This window comes from Lathyrus oleraceus, chromosome 5 (assembly GCF_024323335.1).
Source record: "Lathyrus oleraceus cultivar Zhongwan6 chromosome 5, CAAS_Psat_ZW6_1.0, whole genome shotgun sequence".
Classification (NCBI taxonomy): Eukaryota; Viridiplantae; Streptophyta; class Magnoliopsida; order Fabales; family Fabaceae; genus Lathyrus; species Lathyrus oleraceus.
The window spans coordinates 457,773,560-457,798,239 of NC_066583.1; the positions used below are offsets into that span (position 1 = coordinate 457,773,560).

Sequence of the window (24,680 nt, forward strand, 5' to 3'; positions counted from 1 at the left end):
TAAGTATAATGACTTAATTTTTAAAACAACAAATTTCTAATTTAAGTATAATGACTTAATTTTAAAAAACAACAATTCTATTTTAAATACAAAAATCTAAATATGGGACTTTAAAAAACAACACAATTCTATTTTAAATAAATTAAAAAATCTAAATATGAAACTTTTAATTTAAAAACGACACATACATGTTACTATAAAATGCAAATTTAATTTGGGAACCCATGAAGAACTTAGAACTTGGTATAAATATTGGGGATGTGTAAATGGACTAGTAAATAGTGATCATAGAAATAATAACGTGGCTCTTAATACTTACTAATAGAAAAAATAGGTTTTGGATTAGTAATGTAAAAAGATTCAAACCACATTTTAGATTATGAACACACTTATGCAAATGGGCCTTTGAAATAAAAAGATCTCATGGGTAAACCACAAATGACCGGACAAAATTTGGGTATGACAGGGGTGGAGGGGGGTGATTTGGGTTTTAAAAACAAAGCTTTTTACCTACTCAAAAACACCACACAATACTACGAACAAAGAGATAAAGACACAAGTATTTTTATCCTGATTCGCTTGAAATCGAAGTTACTCCACTCCACCCGCCAAGGTGATTTTGCCTTATATCCAAGGACTTAATCCACTATAACCAAATAGATTACATAACAACATTCTTTGTCTTCTCAAAGATCTGACTAAAACCTAGTCTCCTTAAGGAAAATACAAACAAACCGTTTGAATAAGATTTTGGGTGTTGCAAGGGCTTCTACGCAAGCAGATTTTACACAAATGAAATAAAAAACACTTAAAGAAAATTTTGTACAAAATTGATAGCTTTTCACTTAGAAACAGACTTGTCAAATATTTTAGTGCGTCACTTTCTTTAAGTCTCCAAGTCCCACTTATATAGCATAAGAAAAGAGATCGTTGGAGGGAAAAATGGGGATACCAATAGAGCGGTTGTTCATTGTTAGATTTGTGACATGAGTGATACATAGTACAGTCCTTTGCCCATAATTTCAGTGATAGGTGTGATGTATAGTAATGCCATTCTCCCACGAATTAAGGAGTGGAAGGAATATTTTATTTGTACGATGTATTATTTGATCATGTATCCACTTGATCTTACCATCAAATTCATTGGCTTTTGAGAAACAGTTGATGAAGCATGAAAAGAAGAAACAAAAACCTGATATCAGAATCTTCATAGTCTTCAGTCAGAACCTTGACCATGTTAGCGTGTGGCTTGAGATCTTCAGAATCTTCAACTAAGTAACGAAACTTTAGAAGCTTGCCATTCTTCAAAAGCTTGACAATCAGAGTCACATCCAGAAGCAGAAGCGAAGAGAATATTGCAGCAGCAACATAGCGTCTTTCCGGAACTTCTCAGGAGTGAATCAGTACATAAGCAGAAAGAACATTGCAGCAGCAACCTGACATCTTTCATAACTTCTCATGATTAGCGCAAAAGTGGAACTCAGAACACAATGTTCAGAAACTGATAATGTTGCACGTCATAAATTCAGAATCAGAACTGGCTGTTAAAACTACACAATAACAAACCATTAGGGTACCAAAATTATTCTCACACAAACAAAACATTAGTATCATAAAAACTCAAGGTATATATGAAAAACCAAATATTGTTCTAACAATCTCCCCTTTTTTGATGATGACAAAACCATGTATTTTGATGAACAGTTTTGTACATGGTAATCATAGAAAGATATATCTTAGAGAAGCACAAAGCTGCCCCTGAGATGTACATTCCTAAAAAGATAAAATAAGAATGAAAGAAAACTTTCCTGATTAACCTTTTTGAAGAACCAGAATGATCTTCTATCAGAATCTGGTTTGCCTTCAGAAGTTTCTTGAGCTTATCCAGAACACTGGTTGTCAAAGTCAACAGTCTGATGGACTTAACTTTAGATGCTTAGTTGAACTCTTTTTGAAGGAGCTTCAGAGCTTGGTTCTTTGTGAGATGCCAGGTTGGAAATCTTTCTCACATGATGAAGTTACAACTTCAGACTAAGAGAGTAAACCATTTCTTCAGAAATTAGTAACTTAAGTTCTGATTTGAAAAACTTCAAGAGCTTCTAGAATTCTTGATTTTCCCTGAAAGACAATTAACAAACTATTCTTCGAAGTAGTTGTTAGCAGAAACACAAAAATGTTTGGGTTATGATTCACGAATATAGGTAAATCAAAATTAATTATGTTTCTCCCTAATTACGTTTCTCCCCCTTTGTCATCAATCAAAAAGACATAGACAAAAATAAAGCAAGGAAACAACAAAATTTTATTCATAAAAATAAATTTAAAAACAAAACGCCAGAAGGCATACAAGTACAGAAACAAAAACACTTAGCACAAACTAAAAACACAAAAGTGCATAAAATTTGGAAAACTAAGGGTTTTGGTTCTGAGGCGGAGGCGGCGAAAGTCTTGAAAGAATAATCTAAAATAGAAGATCTTCCTATCTGGCCGCTTTCGGACGAAAGCACTTTCTTCTTTCATTTCGGAGAGAGTCTTCATGATGACTTCGGGAATTACCCCATAAGAAGTTCCAGCGGTAGTCTGATTCTCAAAAACAACAATTTGTTGTTCAGGCTCTTGAACTTCAGAAGCAACTTGCTTTCCTTTATCTTACTAATCATAGGTGTCTTCCATGACAACATCTTGGTGTTCAGCATCTTCCGCAGTCTTCTTAACTTCTTCCATAATTTTTGGAGCTGGAAGACATATTGGAGCATGTCGTAACTTGATGGCTCCCATTACAGGTGAAAACCAAGAATGGAAGTTCCATTCAGAAACTTTGAGTCCAAAGTTATTTAGCTTAGAAATCTTAGAATTTACCCAACCCATATAAGCTTCCCAAGCTGAATCACTTTCTGTTGGATTAGAGGATAAAAAACTAGTCCCCATAGAAGCGTGAAGGCACCTTTTAGAATCTGAGTGGGGAGAGTGTTATGAGATGGAGATGGAATGGTTATGTTGGTAAGACACTTTCAGGAAAATAAGAGTCATAAGCGATCTTTTATAACTTTCTGAGATCTTCTCCTCTTTCTTCTCTGTTAAACGCTTTGGGTTGGGGTTTATAGCTCAACCTTGCTCAAACCTTGATGATGAGTTTGAGAGGTTATCATAAAAATGAGCTTTAGGGTTGTTTTTGCTTCTATTTCTGCAGAATAACAGTGATGGAAAAGGGTTTTTTATGAAATATTGCTATGTTGTTCTTGATGTGTGTTCTAGGTTTTTTAGAGAGATATCTTTTTGTTGTGCATATGTTGTTGTTCTCGTTAACCTCTCATCTGTTGCTATTATGAAGAAAGGATTAAGCCTTAAAACACTCCTGTTTCTTTTTGATTTTTTCATCCCAAATTATGTGGGATTTGATCTGTTCTTGTTTAAGCCATTGTTGCAATGCCTTTTCAGATGTTCCAATTAATCCTCTGGATAAAGCTTTGAACTTAGTAATTTGATTAGTTGTTTTTTCAGTTTTTTGAGTGCTTTTTAAATAAGCTATTTTTCTCTGCAGGTTATAGCTCTGAGATGACCTGATAGAATGGAAGGTGGCTGCTTCAAGCTTCAAGACACCCTGTTTTTGTGACTAAGTCCAAAGTGATTTCATCCTAATTGCTTGGTTTTGGTCATTAGGAACCTATTTCCATTTGTAGCAATTTTTCATTGTAATTACTTAGTTTAGTTTTTTTTTTAGACAAAATGTGTGTTTGGATTATTTGGGACTTATTGAATTAAATTTTAATTATGTAATTACCTTTTAATCTTTCAAAATTTAACTGAATATTTATTTATGTTAATCATTCAACTTTTAAAAACAAAAAATTTCTAACTTAAGTATAATGACTTAATTTTAAAAACAACATATTTCTAACTTAAGTATAATGACTTAATTTTAAAAACAACATATTTCTAACTTAAGTAAAATGACTTAATTTTAAAACAACATATCTCTAACTTAAGTAAAATGACTTTATTTTTAAAACAACAAATTTCTAATTTAAGTATAAAGACTTAATTTTAAAAAACAACAATTCTATTTTAAATACAAAAATCTAAATATGGGACTTTAAAAAACAACACAATTCTATTTTAAATAAATAAAAAAATCTAAATATGAAACTTTTAATTTAAAAACGACACATACATGTTTCTAAAAAATGCAAATTTAATTTGGGAACCCATGAAGAACTTAGAACTTGGTATAAATATTTGGGATGTGTAAATGGACTAGTAAATAGTGATCATAGAAATAATAACGTGGCTCTTAATACTTACTAATAGAAAAAATAGGTTTTGGATTAGTAATGTAAAAAGATTCAAACCACATTTTAGATTATGAACACACTTATGCAAATGGGACTTTGAAATAAAAAGATCTCATGGGTAAACCACAAATGGCCGGACAAAATTGGGGTATGACAGCTGCCCTTATTTAATTACCTCAAACCGGTAAGTGGTAATGACAGCAATCTTTACGCATTCACGGTGGGAGATAATTAAATACAAGAAGACCCAAATTTTGTCCTAGGAAATGGAAGGAAGAAAATATAGGAAGAAAATGCGGTGAGAAATGGCAAAAAGACATCATCCCACAGTAAAATGGAACAGTCAAGACTTTCTAGGAGTCGTCAGAACAGTATCTTGGACGTCACAGTCGAGATATGTTAGCAATGGAATGACATCCCTAGCTAAAACTCAAGACTTTTCAAGATGCTAGAGCATTATAAAGAAAATATGGCATGAGACTCTTCATATCGGTGAAGCAGCATCTCAACAGTAAAAGTGAGATTCTCTATATCGAGTCGAAACAATATCTTATATGATATAATTAAAATATTCCAGCAAGGGAAAAATACTTTAATTGGATCGAAGACTCTCTGAGGATATTAGAGCAGTATCTCTAAAAGAAATCTAAAATGAGACTCTTCATATTGATGAAGCAGCGTCTCAAACAGTAAAAATGAGATTCTCTGTATCAGGTCGAAACAACATCTTATATGATAGAATTAAGATATTCTAAACGAGGGAATGATACCTTAATTGAATCTAAGACTTTCCGAGGATATTAGAGCAGTATCTCTAAAAAAATCTGAAATGAGACTCTTCATATTGGTGAATCAGCATCTCAAACAGTAAGAATGAGATTCTCTGTATCGGGTCGAAACAACATCTTATATGATAGAATTAAAATATTCCAGCAAGGGAAAAATACCTTAATTGAACCTAAGACTCTCCGAGGATACTTAGAGCAGCATCTCAAATTTTTTTTTGAAATGAGACTCTTCATATTGATGAAGCAGCATCTCAAACAGTAAAAATGAGATTCTCTGTATCGGGTCGAAACAACATCTTATATGATAGAATTAAAATATTCCAGCAAGGGAAAAATAACTTAATTGAACCTAAGACTCTCCGAGGATACTTAGAGCAGCATCTCAAAAAAATTTTTGAAATGAGACTCTTCATATTGATGAAGCAGCATCTCAAACAGTAAAAATGAGATTCTCTGTATCGGGTCGAAACAACATCTTATATGATAGAATTAAAATATTCCAGCAAGGGAAAAATAACTTAATTGAACCTAAGACTCTCCGAGGATACTTAGAGCAGCATCTCAAACAGAGAAATGAGATTCTTCAGATAAATGAAGCAGTATCCCGAATATTCATCTGTTGGGGGAATTTTTTGAAAAGACTCCTTTTGGGAGATTTACTAGAAATGCTCTGCAGGGGAAAATCTCATAAGAGACTTCTTAGGGTAACCTCTGCTTGGGGAGCAATGATTGTAAAGAAAAATGTTGGGAATATCATTATTTAAAAAGTTGAAAAATGTTTTGTTGAGAAATAACTCTACGAGCCTATGTAGGGTAATAACTTTATTTGAAAATGAGGAATGTCCGAGACATATACTAATGACCTTGGATCCTGTTATTTTATATTTGATTTTTGTATAGTGTCCCACTTTAGGTGGGAATTCCATGCATGGGATAATGCATGGGATGTATGCAAGTATGCAATTTCGCTAGGGATATTTGGTTGTGCATGTAGGAATGCGAATGATTTTTATTTTGTTGAAATTCCCATTTCGTGGGAGTGTTATGCATGAGCATGTTGATACTTGATATGACTGTGTTTTTTTTTTGAATTTCCTTATTTGGCAGGAAATTATGCATGAAATGGTGCCTGTGATGCATGTAGGAATGCAACTGGGTAATTGGATATGCCCCGGTTAAGGCATTTCGCTTTGAGGTATGATGCCAACAATATGGATTTTCATCATTGGGGCGATCAATGGAAATCAAATTTTAATGCCCCTGCTAGGTGGTTTTGGGAATATATTTGGGTTGTTCCGAATCATTGAAAGGTTCAGACTTTTCAACACGCAATACTCCGTCCATGATTTATCAATGTTTCTGTTGGAAATGTGATGGAGCCTTGCCCCGGTCTGGCTATACCATGAGTACATTTATGAGAGGTATGAATCAGTAGTTGAAAGGAACATAACCATCTGCAATCAGTCCCGCACCTTTATGAAAGACAAGAGTGAATCTCGGGGACTAAAGGATTTGTCCGATTACTGTTTCAAAAGCAATTTTACCACTTTATTCAAACATGCATTTTATTTTCTCCAATAGTTTTTAAAAGTGATGTTTATCAAAAATAAAAAGTTCTCTACAAACAAACAAATAAAATAAAAAATGATTTGGGCACACTTTGTTGAGAAAAAATTCTCTTTTATTGATTTGACCCTTAAATGGGTGATTGTACATAAAGGTGCAATTCCTTAATGAGGTAATTGTTGTGCATAGAAACAAAATGGCAATGAGAATTGAGTTCTTATTAAGTTACCACACTGCTATGATCCTTATATCTTTGATAGCTCGAGTACTTTGCTTTTGAAAAGTGAGGTAGACCGATTCTTTGTCTTTGAGGGTATGTCAGATGTCCGTAAGTACAACTCTTTGCCTTGGAATTAATCCCTAACTTTTGCCTGGACCGCCCTTTCGGGTTTTCGATTCACCGGGATACCCATTCTTGCCTGAGTTGCCCTTTTGGGTTTTCAACTCAGCGGGTCAAATTCTTTTATTTTTATCCCTAATTTTTGCCTGGATCGCCCTTTCGGGTTTTCGATCCACCGGGATATCCATTTTTTTCCCTAAATCGCCCTTTCAGGTTTTCGATTTAGCGGCTTTTATTTTTCCACTTTTTTAGGCGAAGTACTTTTTAACAGCATCGGCGTTGGTGGGAAGCGGCAACTCATCACCATCCATAGTTTCTAGAGTTAGAGCGCCTCCGGAAAAGGCTCTAACCACCACAAATGGGCCTTCATAATTTGGTGTCCATTTCCCTCTAGAGTCTTTGTGAATGGGCAAGATTTTCTTCAGTACCAAATCTCCCTCTTTAAACACCCTGGGACGAACTTTCTTGTCGAATGCCTTTTTAAGACGCCTCTGATAGAGTTGACCATGACCTAACGCTTTCAAGCGTTTTTCCTCAATAAGGTTGAGCTCGTCGTACCTTGATTGAACTCATTCTGCCTCGTCTAGCTTAGCCTCCATCAGGACTCTCATCGAGAGGATCTCTACTTCTATATGGAGAACTGCTTCCATACCGTATACCAAGGAATAAGGAGTTTCCCCTGTTGAAGTTTGCATCGATGTGCGGTAGCCATGTAACGTAAAAGGTAACATCTCGTGCCAATCCTTGTACGTAACAACCATCTTTTGGATGATTTTCTTGATATTTTTATTTGCAACTTCAACCGCCCTATTCATCTTAGGTCGACAGGGTGACGAGTTGTGGTGCTCGATCTTGAATGTTGCGCATAACTCATCCATGGTCTTGTTGTTGAGATTGGACCCATTATCAGTGATGATTTTGTTGGGAATACCATATCGACATATGATGTTATTTTTCAAGAAACGGGCGACTACATGCTTTGTGACGTTCGCATAAGACGCGGCTTCCACCCATTTGGTAAAATAATCTATGGCCACCAAGATAAATCTGTGTCCATTTGACGCTTTGGGTTCTATCATTCCAATCATGTCGATGCCCCACATAGAGAAAGGCCAAGGTGATGCTATGACATTCAGCGGGGTAGGCGGTACATGTATTTTGTCAGCATAGATTTGACACTTGTGGCATGTTCTGGTGTAATGATAACAGTCGGTTTCCATCGTCAACCAGTAGTAACCTGTCCTTAGAATCTTCTTGGCAATGGCATGCCAATTGGCGTGCGTACCGAAAGAACCTTCGTGTATGTCCCTCATAAGCTGATCTGCTTCATGGTTGTCCACACACCATAACAAAACCATGTCGTAGTTTTGCTTGTACAATACTTCTCCATTCAAGAGGAACTTTGATGCCAACCTCCGGAGGGTCCTTTTGTCAAGGCTGGAAGCCTCTGCCGGATATTCCCGCTTCTCCAGATACTATTTGATATCAAAGAACCAGGGTTTACCATTTGGCTCTTCTTCCGTAGTCAGGCAATGAGCAGGTTCGTCAAAACGCCTAATCTCAATATGAGGTTGATGGTTGGGCCATATTAATTTATACATGGAAGCCAAATTTGCTAAAGCATCTGCCATCTGATTCTCTTCCCGGGGAATATGAGAGAAAGTGATTTCGTCAAACTTTGGGAGTAGCTTCAGTACATAATCCCGATATGAAATTAGGTTAGCATGCCTTGTTTCTCAATCACCTCTGATCTGATGTATGACTAGAGCGGAGTCCCCAAATACTTCTAGTATCTTGATCTTCAACTCAATAGCTTCTTCCAACCCTAGTATGTAAGCTTCATACTCGGCCATGTTATTTGTGCAGGTAAAATAGAGCTTTGCGGTGAATGGTAGATGGAAATTCTTGGGAGACATCAGCACTGCCCCAATTCCATGGCCTATTGCATTTGAGGCATCATCAAACATGAGCATCCAGCCTGCTCTTGGCTCGAGGCTTTCCTCTAGTTCGGAGTCTTCAACATCCTTAACAGCCATGATGTCCTCGTCTAGAAAGTCAAATTTCAAAGATTGGTAATCCTCCAGTGGTTGGTGAGCAAGATGGTCTGCTAGTATGCTTCCCTTGATCGCTTTTTGTGCAACATATTGGATATCATATTCTGACAATAACATCTGCCATCGAGCAATCCTACCAGTGAGAGCTGGTTTCTCGAATATGTACTTGATGGGATCCATTTTATATACCAACCAAGTTGTGTGAGTTAGCATGTACTGCCTAAGACGCTTAGCAGCCCATGTGAGTGCACAACAAGTCTTCTCGAGTAATGAATATATGGTCTCACAATCATTAAATTTCTTGCTCAGATAATAGATGGCATGCTCTTTTCTACCAGCCTCATCTTGTTGTCCCAATACACAACCCATGAATTCATCGAGCACGATTAGATACATGATGAGAGGTCTTCCTTCGGCAGGGGGCATTAGTATCGGTGTCTCTTGCAAGTATTCTTTGATTTTGTCAAAGGCTATCTGACAGTCCTCATTCCACTCCACGCCTTGGTTCTTCCTCAGAAGCTTGAATTTTGGTTTGCATGTTGCAGTAAGGTGAGAGATAAACCTGGCGATGTAATTTAGTCTCCCCAAGAAACCACGAACCTCCTTCTCAGTCTTTGGTGCAGGCATGTTCTGAATGGCTCGAACCTTGTCAGGATCTACTTCAATTCCCTTTTGGCTTACAATAAAGCCTAAAAGATTCCCAGATCGAACCCCAAATGTGCATTTATTAGGATTAAGTCTCAACCTAAACTTCCTCAAACGTGTGAATAGTTTCTCCAGGTTGGTGATGTGCTCTTCTTCTGTCTGGGATTTGGCAATCATGTCATCGACATACACCTCAATTTCTTCATGAATCATTTCGTGAAAGAGAGTCACCATGGCACGTTGATATGTTGCCCCATCGTTTTTTAAACCAAACCGCATTACTTTGTAACAAAAGGTGCCCCAAGGAGTAATGAACGTGGTTTTCTCCATGTCTTCGGGATTCATCTTAATTTGGTTGTATCCTGAGCAACCATCCATGAAGGAAAACACGGAGAACTGAGCTGTGTTATCCACTAGTACACCAATGTGAGGTAATGGGAAATCGTCTTTGGGACTAGCTTTGTTTAAGTCTCGGTAGTCTACGCATATGCGGACTTTTCCATCTTTCCTCGGCACCGGTACAATGTTGGCAACCCATTGTGGGTATTTAGCGACTTCCAGGAAACCAACGCCAAACTGGTTCCTTACCTCTTCTCTGATCTTGAGAGCCATATCTGGTCGCGTTCTTCTTAGCTTTTGTTTGACAATAGGGAATTCTTCTTTAAGGGGAAGCTTGTGAGTCACAATATCAGTATCTAATCCAGGCATGTCTTGGTATGACCAAGCAAACACGTCATCATATTTGTGGAGGAGCTCTATCAGTCTTGTCTTTACTGTATCTTGAAGCGCTGCGCCTACCCTTACTTCTCTCTTATCTTCTTCTGTTCCCAGATTGATAACTTCAACGTCTTCCTAGTGTGGTTGAATAACCTTTTCTTCTTGTCTGAGTAATCTGGCCAACTCTTCAGGGAGTTCGCAATCTTCCCCCACTTCGTCTTCAGCTTGGTAGATTGGACAATCAAAGTCATATTGGACCATAGCGGTGTCGTTATCAATGGTCTCGGTGGTGTTTCTGCATGTTATGATTTATGCAGTTTATTTAGAAAGTGCGTGCATAAAAAATTGATTTCCATTTTCGTAAATAAATCAAAACGAAAGAAAAGGAACAAAAATTTGAATGCAAAACGTCATTTCATTAATGATAAAAAAACTCTTGAAAAAGATAAAGGAGGCCCTACAACATGCCACTGTGCCTTGGGCAGAGCACAGGGTTTTGTCTAAAAATGATAAAATTACTTTTGAAATATTTGGGGAACTTCCACAGCCTTCCAGTTTGTTAGTTCTTCATTAGGTGCGGCTTGACGCATCCAGCTGGACACCCCCTCCTTGCGGTCTTCTTCACTGATCATTGCCACCTGCTTGCCAAAGATGTGGCCAGCACTGGTGAACATTTTCTCCACAGAAGGAATCTTCTCTTTGTCAGATTGGTTACTAACTTTGTGTGATGACGGGTCATATCCCAAGCCAAACTTGTCTCGTTTCTCTTTCAATTCCACCATTTCGCCCCAGTCTTGTGCGTCTTCACTTTCCATAACAGCTTTAGCTCCCTGCCATGAGGCCATGGATGGCCCTGATTTTGGGACCTCCAAGGTCTGTTGAATGGCCATCATGTTTACTAATTCCAAGGATTGGAAGGGTGTCTCAGTGATTTCACCATCCACCTCAATATATCGGAAAGATGTCAAGTGACTAACCAAGATATCTTCTTCTCCTCCAACCACAATCATCTTGTCATTTGTAATGAATTTTAGTTTTTGATGCAGAGTGGAGGTGACAGCACCTGCGGAGTGAATCCAGGGTCTCCCAAGTAAGCAACTGTAACCAGGATGTATATCCATGACCTGGAACGTGATGTTGAAGATGGTTGGACCTATCTTGGTTGGTAAGTCAACCTCTCCTATTACTGCTCGCCTTGAGCCATCAAATGCTTTTACGATTAGGGTGCTGGGCTTCATACTTATTCCTTCCACTGGAAGCTTTATCAAAGTCGTCTTTGGCATGACGTTTAATGAGGAACCTGTGTCTACCAACACCCTTGACAGTATAGTATCCATGCATTTCAAAGAGATGTGGAGAGCCTTGTTATGGTTCTTTCCTTCAATCGGTAGTTCATCATCATTAAAACCCAAGAAATTTCCAGTAGTCACACAAGCTATCACGTCATCAAACTGTTCTATTGTTATGTCCTTGGTGATATGAGCGGCGCTCAATACCTTCAACAGCGAATTCCTGTGTGCTTCGGAGTTAAGTAGGAGAGATAACATGGAAATTTTGGAAGGTGTTTGGTTTAGCTGGTCCACCACCTTGTAATTGCTTTTCTTGATTATTCTCAAAAACTCCTCAGCCTTCTCACGAGTGACACCAGCTTTAGGAGACAGGTGCATGTCTTGCATCCCCTGATTAGGAATGGGGATCTGGACAGCAACCTCCTTCCCTTTAGCTCTCTCAGAAGTATCAACAGTTCTTGGTGCGAACACTCGGCCGTTACGCGTCATTCCTGCTGGGCCCACAATTGAAGTGACATTTGGTTCGTTAATCATTAGAGGTTTATCTTCCTGCCCCTCCTTAAAAGCTCTGGGCTGATATATCCATGGGACTGCCTTCTCATCTTTATATTCGAATGGTGTTGGGAACTCTATCACCAATGGGCTTATAGGTATTTCTACTTTGACCTCATCATAGGGGATATCTACCACGGCTATCTCTTCCTGATGCTTGCTCTTGACACGATAAGTTATTTGTAACTCGCCTCGATCCAACATTTGTTGTATAAAACTCCTCAACTCTTCATTATTCTCTTCCTCAACCAGCTCTTCCAGGATCAGACCACTCTTCAGCAATTGTGCTCCTATCATGGTGATAGGGGTTTGAATCTCTTCAACCTTACAGATCAATTTGCCTTCATCACTCTCCTCAAAGGAACTGACGGAAGCATCCTTGTGCGTCGGCATAGGGTTTGTATTCACGTTCAGGCGTCTTGGAGTGAAAGAAACGGCCTTGGCTTCGATCAAGTCTTGTACTCGATTCTGAAATGCGAAACAATTTTCCAAAGTATGACCAGGTGCTCCCATGTGAAATTCACAATGGGCATTAGCGTCGTATCCAGGTGGATACGGAAAAACAGCTGGTTTTAACTCCCTCAATGTTAGAAGGCCCTCCTTCTGCAGATATGGGAATATCTGACTATAAGGTACTGGTAGAGGATCAAGTTGTCTTCTTGGAGGTCTTGGCTTGAACTGTCTTGGTGGTGCGGTATTTTGCTGCTGATGATGTTGTTAATGTTGTGGTTGATACATTTGTTGTTGTTGCATCGGCTGTTGATAGGATATACGTACCACGGCGGCGACTTGACCATATGAAGCTTGTTGCTTCCTTTTATAGTTCCTAAATATGGCGTTTGTTTCACCTTCTCTTTTCCTTGGGAAGCCTCCAGAATATTTCTTTGGTGCGCTAGATGTTGTCACTGCTCCAGGAATCTTTCCATCCCTCAACCTCTTCTCTATGCGGTCTCCAATCGTAACTAGATGTGCGAAGTCAGATGCGGAACTGCTCACTAATCGATCAAAGAATGGGTCCTTCAAGGTGTCTACAAATATCCCGGTCATTTCCTTCTCAGACAATGGTGGCTCTACCTGAGCAGCCAACTCTCTCCACCGCTGGGCGTATTCTTTGAATGACTCACTCTCCTTCATAGCCATCCCTTGCAACTGCATTCGGTCGGGTGCCATATCTAAGTTGTATTTGTACTAACGGAGAAATGCGTCAGCCAAATCCTCCCAACTTTGAATTCGCCCATGTTCTAAACTCATATACCATCTCAGAGATGCTCCACTCAAACTGTCTTGGAAACAGTGTACAAGTAGTTTGTCATTTTCGGTATGAGCAGCCATTTTCCTGAAGTACATCACCAGGTGACTTCTTGGACAAGTTTGTCCTTTGTATTTCTCGAAATCAGGGGTTTTAAATTTAGCCGGGATGACTAAATTCGATACCAAACGCATGTTCATGGCAGAAGCACCAAAGATGTTGTTTCCCTCTATGGCTTTGATTTTCTTTTCCAGGGCACGGAGCCTATTTGCGGTGGGATCTGAAAGTATCTTAGGCTTTGGTTGATCAGGCATATAGAATGCATCATACTGGTCATCTCCAACTTCGGATCCATGATGAGTAGACGTATCAGAAGGTTCTGCACGGTCTCCATCTCCTTTGCCTCTACTGGTATCTGAACCAATCTCTTCTTGGTGGGGACGTAACTTTCGTCTTGGGGATTCGGACCTTGTGTGCCATCATTCTTTTTTGCCCTAGCTTCTTCCTCCTCGCTCCTCTCTCGCTGAGCGATCGCAAGCATTGTCTCCAGCAGTCGATCCATCTTTTCCTGGATCGTATTGATGTCTGTCCTCATGGTAACCTGGTTGGCCTCAACTTGTTCTAATGTCATCTTGTATTTGCCTCGCGTCTCGTACCGGTGTCGATTAGTCAGTGTGGCTGGATAAAGGGTAAAAAAGTTCGGTAAGTTTTTTGAGTTTTCATGAAGCGTGATGCATAATGAGGATGCGAATGTCATGCATATTTTATTTTTAGGGAATTTTCATCACGGTTGTAGTTATATTAAGCATTTGAAGAAAACATAAAGTCAGGAAATAAAAATGAGGATCATCCTCCTCTATTCAAATGTTTAAAGTGGAGTACAAAGGCATAACCGCCCAAATCGATACAACTCAAATACTAAACTGAATATAAGAAAAATAGAAGAATCACACAGCAGTCTTTCGAGTAATGAGTTCTTCTAATTCAAACTTGAACCTCTTCACCATCCCCTCACACATCATAACAAAATGGATTACATCAGGATGTGTGCCATGTTGATCCAATCCTTCCACTGCCTCTCTCAACCTCTAAGGTATTTCTCGGGTCGTCCAGTTGCAGAATTCTACCAAACTGTTGAGCTTTGTACGGTACCCATCTTTGTCCTCTTGCAAGAAATTGATAGTTCTCCTGAAGGTATCGTAATCCTCAATGACTTGCTCTCTTTCCCTTAGCCATATCACACTGTCTTGATGGAATGCCTCAAATCTATCTTTCCAATGCTGAGCAACTTCTCTAGTATCTTTTGCTTCTTGACATTTCTCGGCCCAAGTCGTAGATGTAACACCCTTCTAAAATACCCCAAATATTTAATTAAAATAACAACATATATAAATCAGAGTAATTATGCAATCAAGGGTGTCACACAATTATTTCGCACCATTTATCATAATATTTAGTCATGCTCATTATTTAACTCAAACATAAAATATTGCACAGTACGCAGCGGATAGAGATCAAATCGATCATTCAAAACATGTAACACATTACATGTAAAATGGTACACAACCAACAATAAAACATTTAAGACATCCCGTCCCGATGTTACATCTATCAGAGCATGACCCACTAAGGAGACTACACTAGACTCCAAGCACTAGCTTCTACTCAATCACTGCTCGTTACCTGAAAAATAGTTGTAAGGGTGAGTTCCTCAATCGATATAATAAGCATTATAAAATATCATGTCATGTTAAGTAATTTAACACATTAATCACCCTAATCAGATCACACATTCAGTAACGGCACATCAATTCAAACATCATACTCAACACCAATACAACTCACATTCATACTCAATAGCAACACAACACACGTATAGTATTGGAATACATCCATTCATATTATACGCCATCCATAAATTATGCAATGAGACTCCATGCATGCGGTACCGACTATTCGTGAACATATAGTTCACCTTCACCGACCAATCCAGGTACGGCTACCAAGCTCACTAGTCCCACTCATTTGAGACCTAGTGACTCACATCACTAATTCCTCACCATGGGAATTAGCTACCACCCCAAGGGCCATGCTATGCACGCTAATTCACCTAGCATGCAAACATCAACAACAGTCCAAAATGACTAACATCACTAATTCCTCACCATGGGAATTAGCTACCACCATAAAGGCCACAATATGCATACTAATCACCTAGCAATGCAACATCACACAATAATCCACAATGGACCTATGCTCACACTCTAAGCCATAAAACAGTCCATTCACAAACACGTGCATAACATATACATTCACAATATTATGCATACCATCATACATCATCAACACATGTATCAACACATCATATCATGTCAAATAATTAAACACAGTATTAGCACACTCTACTAATACCCTTACTGCTCAAAACAACGGGAAATAATCCCTATTACATCGTACACCAATATAGGCAACCCTCAATTAAGTACACAACATTTAAAAATCAATTTTTTTCCACTCTGCAACAGTGTTAACCGGTTAACGCCCTGGGTTAACCGGTTAACGCAGCACAAACACACTTCCTGCCCAAACTTAACAGTGTTAACCGGTTAACGCCCTGGGTTAACCGGTTAACGCAGCACAAACAGCAATATCTCAGCAATCACAACAGTGTTAACCGGTTAACACCCTGGGTTAACCGGTTAACACAGACAAAACAACAATTTTACACAATACAACACAGTGTTAACCGGTTAACACCCTGGGTTAACCGGTTAACGCAAGACAGAAAGTTGTTCCTGCGCCAACGCAAAGCAGAATGCAGAATTCTCCGCATTTTCCGCCGTTGGAGGACTTCCGGACCTCCGATTTCAATTCCGTAAAAAGCTATACGTTCGGAAAAACACGACTCACACCATACCGATTCAATTACAGTTTTTAACACAGTTTATCCAACATAATTTTCAGCATTCATAATCCCAATTAGGGTCAATTCAACGGTTTATCACTACCCATTACATGCTAACCCATAATACCCATTAAACGACGATAAACCCCCTTACCTGATTAATCCGGCAAATCTTTGAGCTCCAAGCTTTTCTCTTCTCCAACCTTTGCCCTTGCTCTTCCTCTTTGCCCTTTCTCCACTTTCCACTTTTCAGCCGCTTCTCTGTTTCACGTAAAACTCTTTTTACCAAATGGGATTCTTTTTCCTTATTTCACACTTATATATTTTCCAATAATTATTATTCCAAAATAATAATAATTCAATAATTCCAAAAATAATAATAATAATAATCCAATTATCTAATTAAATTAATAAATATATTATTAACTTAATTTAAATAATTATCATATTATTATCGGGGTGTTACAACTCTCCCCCACTAAAAGAGTTTTCGTCCTCGAAAACATACCTCAAGCGAATAACTCAGGATAAGACTCCTTCATCTGGCTCTCAAGTTCCCAAGTCACATTGCCACCTGCTGGACCTCCCCAAGCTACCTTCACCAAGGCAATCTCTTTACCCCGCAACTGCTTCAACTCTCGATCCTCGATCCTCATAGGTGATGTTTCAACAGTCAGGTTATCTCTCACCTGTACATCATCTACTTGGACCACATGCGACGGATCAGGAATGTACCTCCTCAACTGAGACACATGAAAAACCTCATGCAAATTCGCAAGCGACGGCGGTAAAGCGATACGATAGGCTACTTCCCCTATCCTCTCCAAAATCTGATAAGGACCAATAAATCGAGGTGTCAACTTCTTCGACTTCAAAGCTCGACCAACCCCAGTTATCGGAGTAACACGAAGAAACACATGATCTCCCTCTTGGAACTCAAGTGACTTCCTCCTCTTGTCGTGATAACTCTTCTGACGACTCTGAGAAATCCTCATCTTCTCCTGAATCATCTTAATCTTTTCCGTAGTTTGTTGAACAATCTCCGGTCCAACCACAGCACTCTCACCGGACTCATACCAACATAAAGGTGTCCGACATCTCCTACCATACAAAGCTTCAAACGGTGCCATACCAATGCTCGAATGAAAACTATTGTTGTAGGTAAACTCAATCAAAGGCAAATAACAATCCCAAGCACCTCCCTTTTCCAAAACACAAGCTCTCAAAAGATCCTCTAATGACTGAATCGTCCTCTCAGTCTGACCATCAGTCTGCGGATGATATGCAGAACTCAATCTCAGCTTAGTTCCCAAAGCCCTCTGCAAACCTTCCCAGAACTTCGATGTAAATCTAGGATCTCTGTCCGAAACAATACTCGACGGAATACCATGCAAACTTACAATCTTCTCAATATACAACTCAGCTAATCTCTCTAACGGATAATCCATTCTGATCGGAATGAAATGAGCCGATTTCGTCAATCTATCAACAATCACCCAAATAGCTTCAAAATTCTTACTTGTCCTCGGTAAACCAGAAACAAAATCCATACTGATACTATCCCACTTCCACTCTGGAATAGCCAACGGTTGCATTAGCCCAGACGGCTTCTGATGTTCAATCTTTGACTTCTGACAAGTCAAACAGGAATAAACAAAACTCGCAATTTCTCTTTTCATTCCCGGCCACCAAAATAACTTTTTCAAATCATGATACATCTTCGTAGCTCCAGGATGAATACTCAGGCCACTACGATGTCCTTCCTCAAGAATACTCTTCTTAAGTTCGGTAACATTCGGAATACACACCCGATTACCAAATTTCAAAACACCATTCTCATCAACTCTGAATTCACCACCTTGACCTTGATTTACTAAAGTCAACTTATCAACCAAAAGCACATCGGATTTCTGACCTCCTCTAATCTCATCCAGAATACTACTAGTTAACTTCAACATTCCCAATTTAACACTATTGTGAGTACTCTCACACACCAAACTCAAGTCTCTAAACTGCTCAATTAAATCCAATTCCCTAACCATTAACATAGACATATGTAATGATTTCCGACTCAATGCATCAGCCACTACATTTGCTTTACCCGGATGGTAATTCAACCCAAAGTCATAATCCTTCAGAAACTCTAACCATCTCCTCTGTCTCATATTCAGCTCTTTCTGATCAAACAAATACTTTAAACTTTTATGGTCACTGAAAACCTCAAATCTTGACCCGTACAAGTAATGCCTCCATAACTTCAGAACAAATACCACAGCTGCCAACTCTAAATCGTGCGTCGGATAGTTCCTCTCATGAACCCTCAGCTGTCTCGAAGCATAAGCTATAACCTGCTTATTCTGCATCAACACACCACCCAAACCCAACAATGAAGCATCACAGTAAACCTCAAATGGTTCCGACGGACTCGGTAATATCAGAATAGGAGCAGTAGTTAACCTTCTCTTTAACTCTTGGAAACCTTCTTCACATTTCGAGTCCCAAACAAACGCTTGCCCCTTTCTAGTCAACATCGTCAACGGTAACGCCAACTTAGAAAATCCCTCAATGAATTTCCTATAATAACCAGCCAAACCAAGGAAACTTCGAATCTCAGCAACAGACTTAGGAGCTTCCCACTTAGATACCGCTTCTATCTTAGAAGGATCAACAGCAACACCACCTCTTGAAATCACATGACCAAGAAAACTAACCTCTTCTAACCAAAATTCACATTTAGAGAGTTTAGCAAATAACCTCTTTTCTCGTAGAACTTCTAAAACCACTCTCAAATGCTCAGCATGCTCTTCTTCAGATTTCGAATACACCAATATGTCATCAATAAACACCACAACAAACTTATCTAGGTACGGATGGAAAATCCTATTCATATACTCCATAAATACTCCAGGCGCATTAGTCACCCCAAAAGGCATTACAGAATACTCATAATGTCCATACCTTGTTCTGAAAGCAGTCTTCTGAATATCCTCAGTTTTCACACGGATCTAATGATACCCAGATCTCAAATCTATCTTGCTGAACACACTCGCACCAACCAACTGATCCATCAAATCATCAATCCTCGGCAAAGGATATCGATTCTTGATCGTCACTTTATTCAGTTGCCTGTAGTCCACACACAACCTCATAGTACCTTCTTTCTTCTTAACCAATAACACTGGTGCACCCCACAGTGACACACTCGGACGAATAAATTTCTTATCTAGCAGATCTTTCAACTGACTCTTCAATTCAGTTAATTCAACAGCAGACATACGGTACGGAGCCATCGATATCGGTCTAGTACCAGGTACCAAATCAATCGAGAACTCAACTTCACGCTCTGGCGGCAATTCATTCACTTCTTCGGGAAACACATCAGGAAAATCACACACCACTGCTAGATCGTAAATCACCAGTTTATCTTTAGCCTCCAAAGTCACTAACAGCATAAACAACTCTGCCCCATCCGCTACTGCCTCATTCACCTGCCTTGCTGATAGAAACAAACTCTTTCCTTCCTCAATCTCAGGAAATATCACAGTCTTATCAAAACAGTTGATAGAAATTCGGTTAAACACCAACCAGTTCATACCCAAGATAACATCAATCCGCACTAATGGAAGACACACAAGGTCTATCCCAAAGTCTCTACCAAAAATACTCAAAGGACAATTTAAACAAACTGAAGTAGTAGTCACTGAACCCTTCGCAGGAGTATCAATCACCATACTTCCATGCATCTCAGATATCTCTAACTTAAGTTTCACAGCACAATCCAAAGATATAAAGGAATGAGTAGCACCGGTGTCAATAATAGCTACAAGAGGAAAGCCATTAATATAACACGTACCTCGGATCAAACGATCATCTGCAAAAGTCTCAGAACCCGATAAAGCAAAGACCTTGCCTCCCGACTGATTCTCTTTCTTCGGCTTAGGACACTGTGGACTGATATGACCCACCTCTCCACAGTTGAAACAAGTCACAGTCTTCAGCCGGCACTCTGCAGCCAAGTGACCACCTTTGCCACACTTGAAACACTTCTTCTCAGCACTGGTACACTCGTGGAAACGATGTCCCGCCTAACCACATCTGTAACACTTAGCAGGGGCACTGGAGTCTCCCCCACTAGGCCTCTTCATCACACTCTGCCTCTGAAAACCTTTGCCAGCTGCATACGGTTTTCCACGGTCATTCTGATTCTTGCCTTTCCTATCAACCCTCTGCTGATAGCTTTCCGCTCTGGCTCTGGAATCCTGTTCAAAAATCCTGCAACAGTCAACCAAGTCAGAAAACACTCTGATCCGCTGATATCCAATAGCCTGCTTGATCTCGGGACGTAACCCGTTCTCAAACTTCACACATTTTGAAAATTCTCCAGCAGCCTCATTATAGGGAGTGTAATACTTCGACAGCTCTGTGAACTTAGCAGCATACTCAGTAACAGACCGATTGCCCTGCTTCAATTCTAAGAACTCTATCTCTTTCTTTCCTCTAACATCCTCTGGAAAGTACTTCCTCAGGAATCTCTCTCTGAACATAGCCCAAGTGATCTCAGCATTCCCAGCAGATTCCAACTCAGTGCGGGTAGCAACCCACCAATCATCTGCTTCCTCTGACAGCATATGCGTACCGAACCTGACCTTCTGGTTATTAGCACACTCAGTTACTCGGAAGATCCTCTCGATCTCCTTCAACCACTTCTGAGCACCATTTGGATCGTATGCTCCCTTGAACATTGGAGGATTGTTCTTCTGGAACTCACTCAGTTGACGAGCAGCTCTCATTCCTACAACATTCGGATTCCCTCCAAGTACTCCAGCTAGCATACCCAGAGCCTAGCAATCGCAGCATCATCTCTACCTCTTCCAGCCATCTCTATTCTGAAAACCCAACAAGCTAAAACAATAAGTACTGATAGGGTTACACAACACCTATCCCGTACAGGGGAAACAGAATAATTACGACTCGACTCGACCGACTATGCTCTGATACCACTAATGTAACACCCTTCTAAAATACCCCAAATATTTAATTAAAATAACAACATATATAAATCAGAGTAATTATGCAATCAAGGGTGTCACACAATTATTTCGCACCATTTATCATAATATTTAGTCATGCTCATTATTTAACTCAAACATAAAATATTGCACAGTACGCAGCGGATAGAGATCAAATCGATCATTCAAAACATGTAACACATTACATGTAAAATGGTTCACAACCAACAATAAAACATTTAAGACATCCCGTCCCGATGTTACATCTATCAGAGCATGACCCACTAAGGAGACTACACTAGACTCCAAGCACTAGCTTCTACTCAATCACTGCTCGTTACCTGAAAAATAGTTGTAAGGGTGAGTTCCTCAATCGATATAATAAGCATTATAAAATATCATGTCATGTTAAGTAATTTAACACATTAATCACCCTAATCAGATCACACATTCAGTAACGGCACATCAATTCAAACATCATACTCAACACCAATACAACTCACATTCATACTCAATAGCAACACAACACACGTATAGTATTGGAATACATCTATTCATATTATACGCCATCCATAAATTATGCAATGAGACTCCATGCATGCGGTACCGACTATTCGTGAACATATAGTTCACCTTCACCGACCAATCCAGGTACGGCTACCAAGCTCACTAGTCCCACTCATTTGAGACCTAGTGACTCACATCACTAATTCCTCACCATGGGAATTAGCTACCACCCCAAGGGCCATGCTATGCACGCTAATTCACCTAGCATGCAAACATCAACAACAGTCCAAAATGACTAACATCACTAATTCCTCACCATGGGAATTAGCTACCACCATAAAGGCCACAATATGCATGCTAATCACCTAGCAATGCAACATCACACAATAATCCACAATGGACCTATGCTCACACTCTAAGCCATAAAACAGTCCATTCACAAACACGTGCATAACATATACATTCACAATATTATGCATACCATCATACATCATCAACACATGTATCAACACATCATATCATATCAAATAATTAAACACAGTATTAGCACACTCTACTAATACCCTTACTGCTCAAAACAACGGGAAATAATCCCTATTACATCGTACACCAATATAGGCAACCCTCAATTAAGTACACAACATTTAAAAATCAATTTTTTTCCACTCTGCAACAGTGTTAACCGGTTAACGCCCTGGGTTAACCGGTTAACGCAGCACAAACACACTTCCTGCCCAAACTTAACAGTGTTAACCGGTTAACGCCCTGGGTTAACCGGTTAACGCAGCACAAACAGCAATATCTCAGCAATCACAACAGTGTTAACCGGTTAACACCCTGGGTTAACCGGTTAACGCAGACAAAACAGCAATTTTACACAATACAACACAGTGTTAACCGGTTAACACCCTGAGTTAACCGGTTAACGCAAGACAGAAAGCTGTTTCTGCGCCAACGCAAAGCAGAATGCAGAATTCTCCGCATTTTCCGCCGTTGGAGGACTTCCGGACCTCCGATTTCAATTCCGTAAAAAGCTATACGTTCGGAAAAACATGACTCACACCATACCGATTCAATTACAGTTTTTAACACAGTTTATCCAACATAATTTTCAGCATTCATAATCCCAATTAGGGTCAATTCAACGGTTTATCACTACCCATTACATGCTAACCCATAATACCCATTAAACGACGATAAACCCCCCTTACCTGATTAATCCGGCAAATCTTTGAGCTCCAAGCTTTTCTCTTCTCCAACCTTTGCCCTTGTCTTCCTCTTTGCCCTTTCTCCACTTTCCACTTTTCAGTCGCTTCTCTGTTTCACGTAAAACTCTTTTTACCAAATGGGATTCTTTTTCCTTATTTCACACTTATATATTTTCCAATAATTATTATTCCAAAATAATAATAATTCAATAATTCCAAAAATAATAATAATAATAATCCAATTATCTAATTAAATTAATAAATATATTATTAACTTAATTTAAATAATTATCATATTATTATCGGGGTGTTACAGTAGATGTGACTCAAGAAGCTTCAAGGGCTCTTTCCTTAAGTCAGCGCCCGTGCTCGGCTTGGGTCTCAGCATTGTGGAGGGAGATAGTGAGATTGTGTATCTTAGCCTCCAATATCTCTCTAACTTCTTTTTTCTCTTCTCTAGCTCGTAGCCACCATCGCTTATTCTTTTGGCACTCTTTCTCAACTTGTCTCAACTGCTCTTTAATGGTTTCTAGGCAGTGGTTAGCTTGTTCCATGCCTACTTTCACTTTCTTTCTCTCGGGTTCTTCCTTGTCGACCTTTTCCTCAGTCGCTTCTAGCTGAGCCTTCTTCCTCTCTAGCTCCCACTTTATTTCATTTCTTTCATTTGAAACTTGCTGGAAGCTGGTCTGTAGCTCTTCATTTTCTCGTCCAAGTCTTTCTATAGTAGCTTTCAACGCTTCCACTTCTTCCATGGAGACAGGGATGGGTTCTAGTGGTGGAGGTTGAGTTGGAGGATCGAGGATGAATGGAAGCTTTATCTCTTGACTTCTTCTGGTGACCCATTGATAATAGGGTTCTCTATACCCTATGACACCCTTTCCTTTGTCTTGTCCTCTGAAGCGAACTTTTTCCCAGGCTCGGATAACCCTTCTCAACATAACGAGATCATCTATATCATGGAACACAAAACCTTCTAACAATTGGTCATCCGGCTTGTATGTGATAGGATAACCCAACTGCCTCACTGCTAAAATAGGGTTGTAGTTAATGCACCCTTTTGACCCTATTAATGGTACATTCGGAAATTCTCCACAACTAGTAATTGTATCTTCCACATTCAAACCATGAGGATACCAAATAATGGTATTTTCAGTGAGTCCTACTAGCTTTTGAGACCACTCATATCCATCCATCTTTTCAATTGTATCAACCTCTTTGAACACATGAGAGACAAACCATTGGTAAAGGAGTGGTATGCAACATAACATCAGTCCTCCCTTCTTCTCAAAGCGTAAGTGCAAGGTGTGATAAACATCTACTAGGAGTGTGTTGAATGTAGTTTAAGTGTCAGGTTTTGGTTATCGTCTCCATAGGGATTGTGAGATATCGCCGCCATTCGACAGTTGTTTTAATTCTTAACTCGTAGTAACAAGGAGTTTTGGTTTTAGTCACAGTAGCTTGCATAAAAGTGTAAGAAAATGCGGTAAAAGTTTTGGTTTTTCTATTTGAGAAAGATTGTCAAAGCTAGGGTTCGATGATCACTTTGCATGTATATGTTC

The 24,680-nt window shown here is 39.3% G+C and overlaps 1 protein-coding gene across 1 annotated transcript; it reads right to left on the minus strand.

Moving 5' to 3' along the window:
- Nucleotides 1-11,605: 11,605 nt before the first annotated feature.
- Nucleotides 11,606-13,290, minus strand: LOC127081302 (uncharacterized). Its single transcript, XM_051021572.1, has 3 exons — nt 13,021-13,290; nt 11,899-12,948; nt 11,606-11,719 (listed from the first exon to the last, which is right to left on the minus strand). Exons 1-3 carry the CDS (start codon nt 13,288-13,290, stop codon nt 11,606-11,608), a joined length of 1,434 nt encoding a protein of 477 aa, XP_050877529.1.
- Between the last annotated feature and the right edge of the window lie 11,390 nt (nt 13,291-24,680).

Excerpts from the sequence above, each read along its gene's own strand:
- LOC127081302 (XM_051021572.1), bottom strand. The coding sequence starts at position 13,290 with ATGACCGGGATATTTGTAGACACCTTGAAGGACCCATTCTTTGATCGA. Across the intron at positions 12,949-13,020 it reads ATGGTCAAGTCGCCGCCGTG|CAGCAAAATACCGCACCACC; the intron begins GTACGTATATCC and ends CAACATCATCAG. Across the intron at positions 11,720-11,898 it reads ACAGGAATTCGCTGTTGAAG|GGTGTTGGTAGACACAGGTT; the intron begins GTATTGAGCGCC and ends TATACTGTCAAG.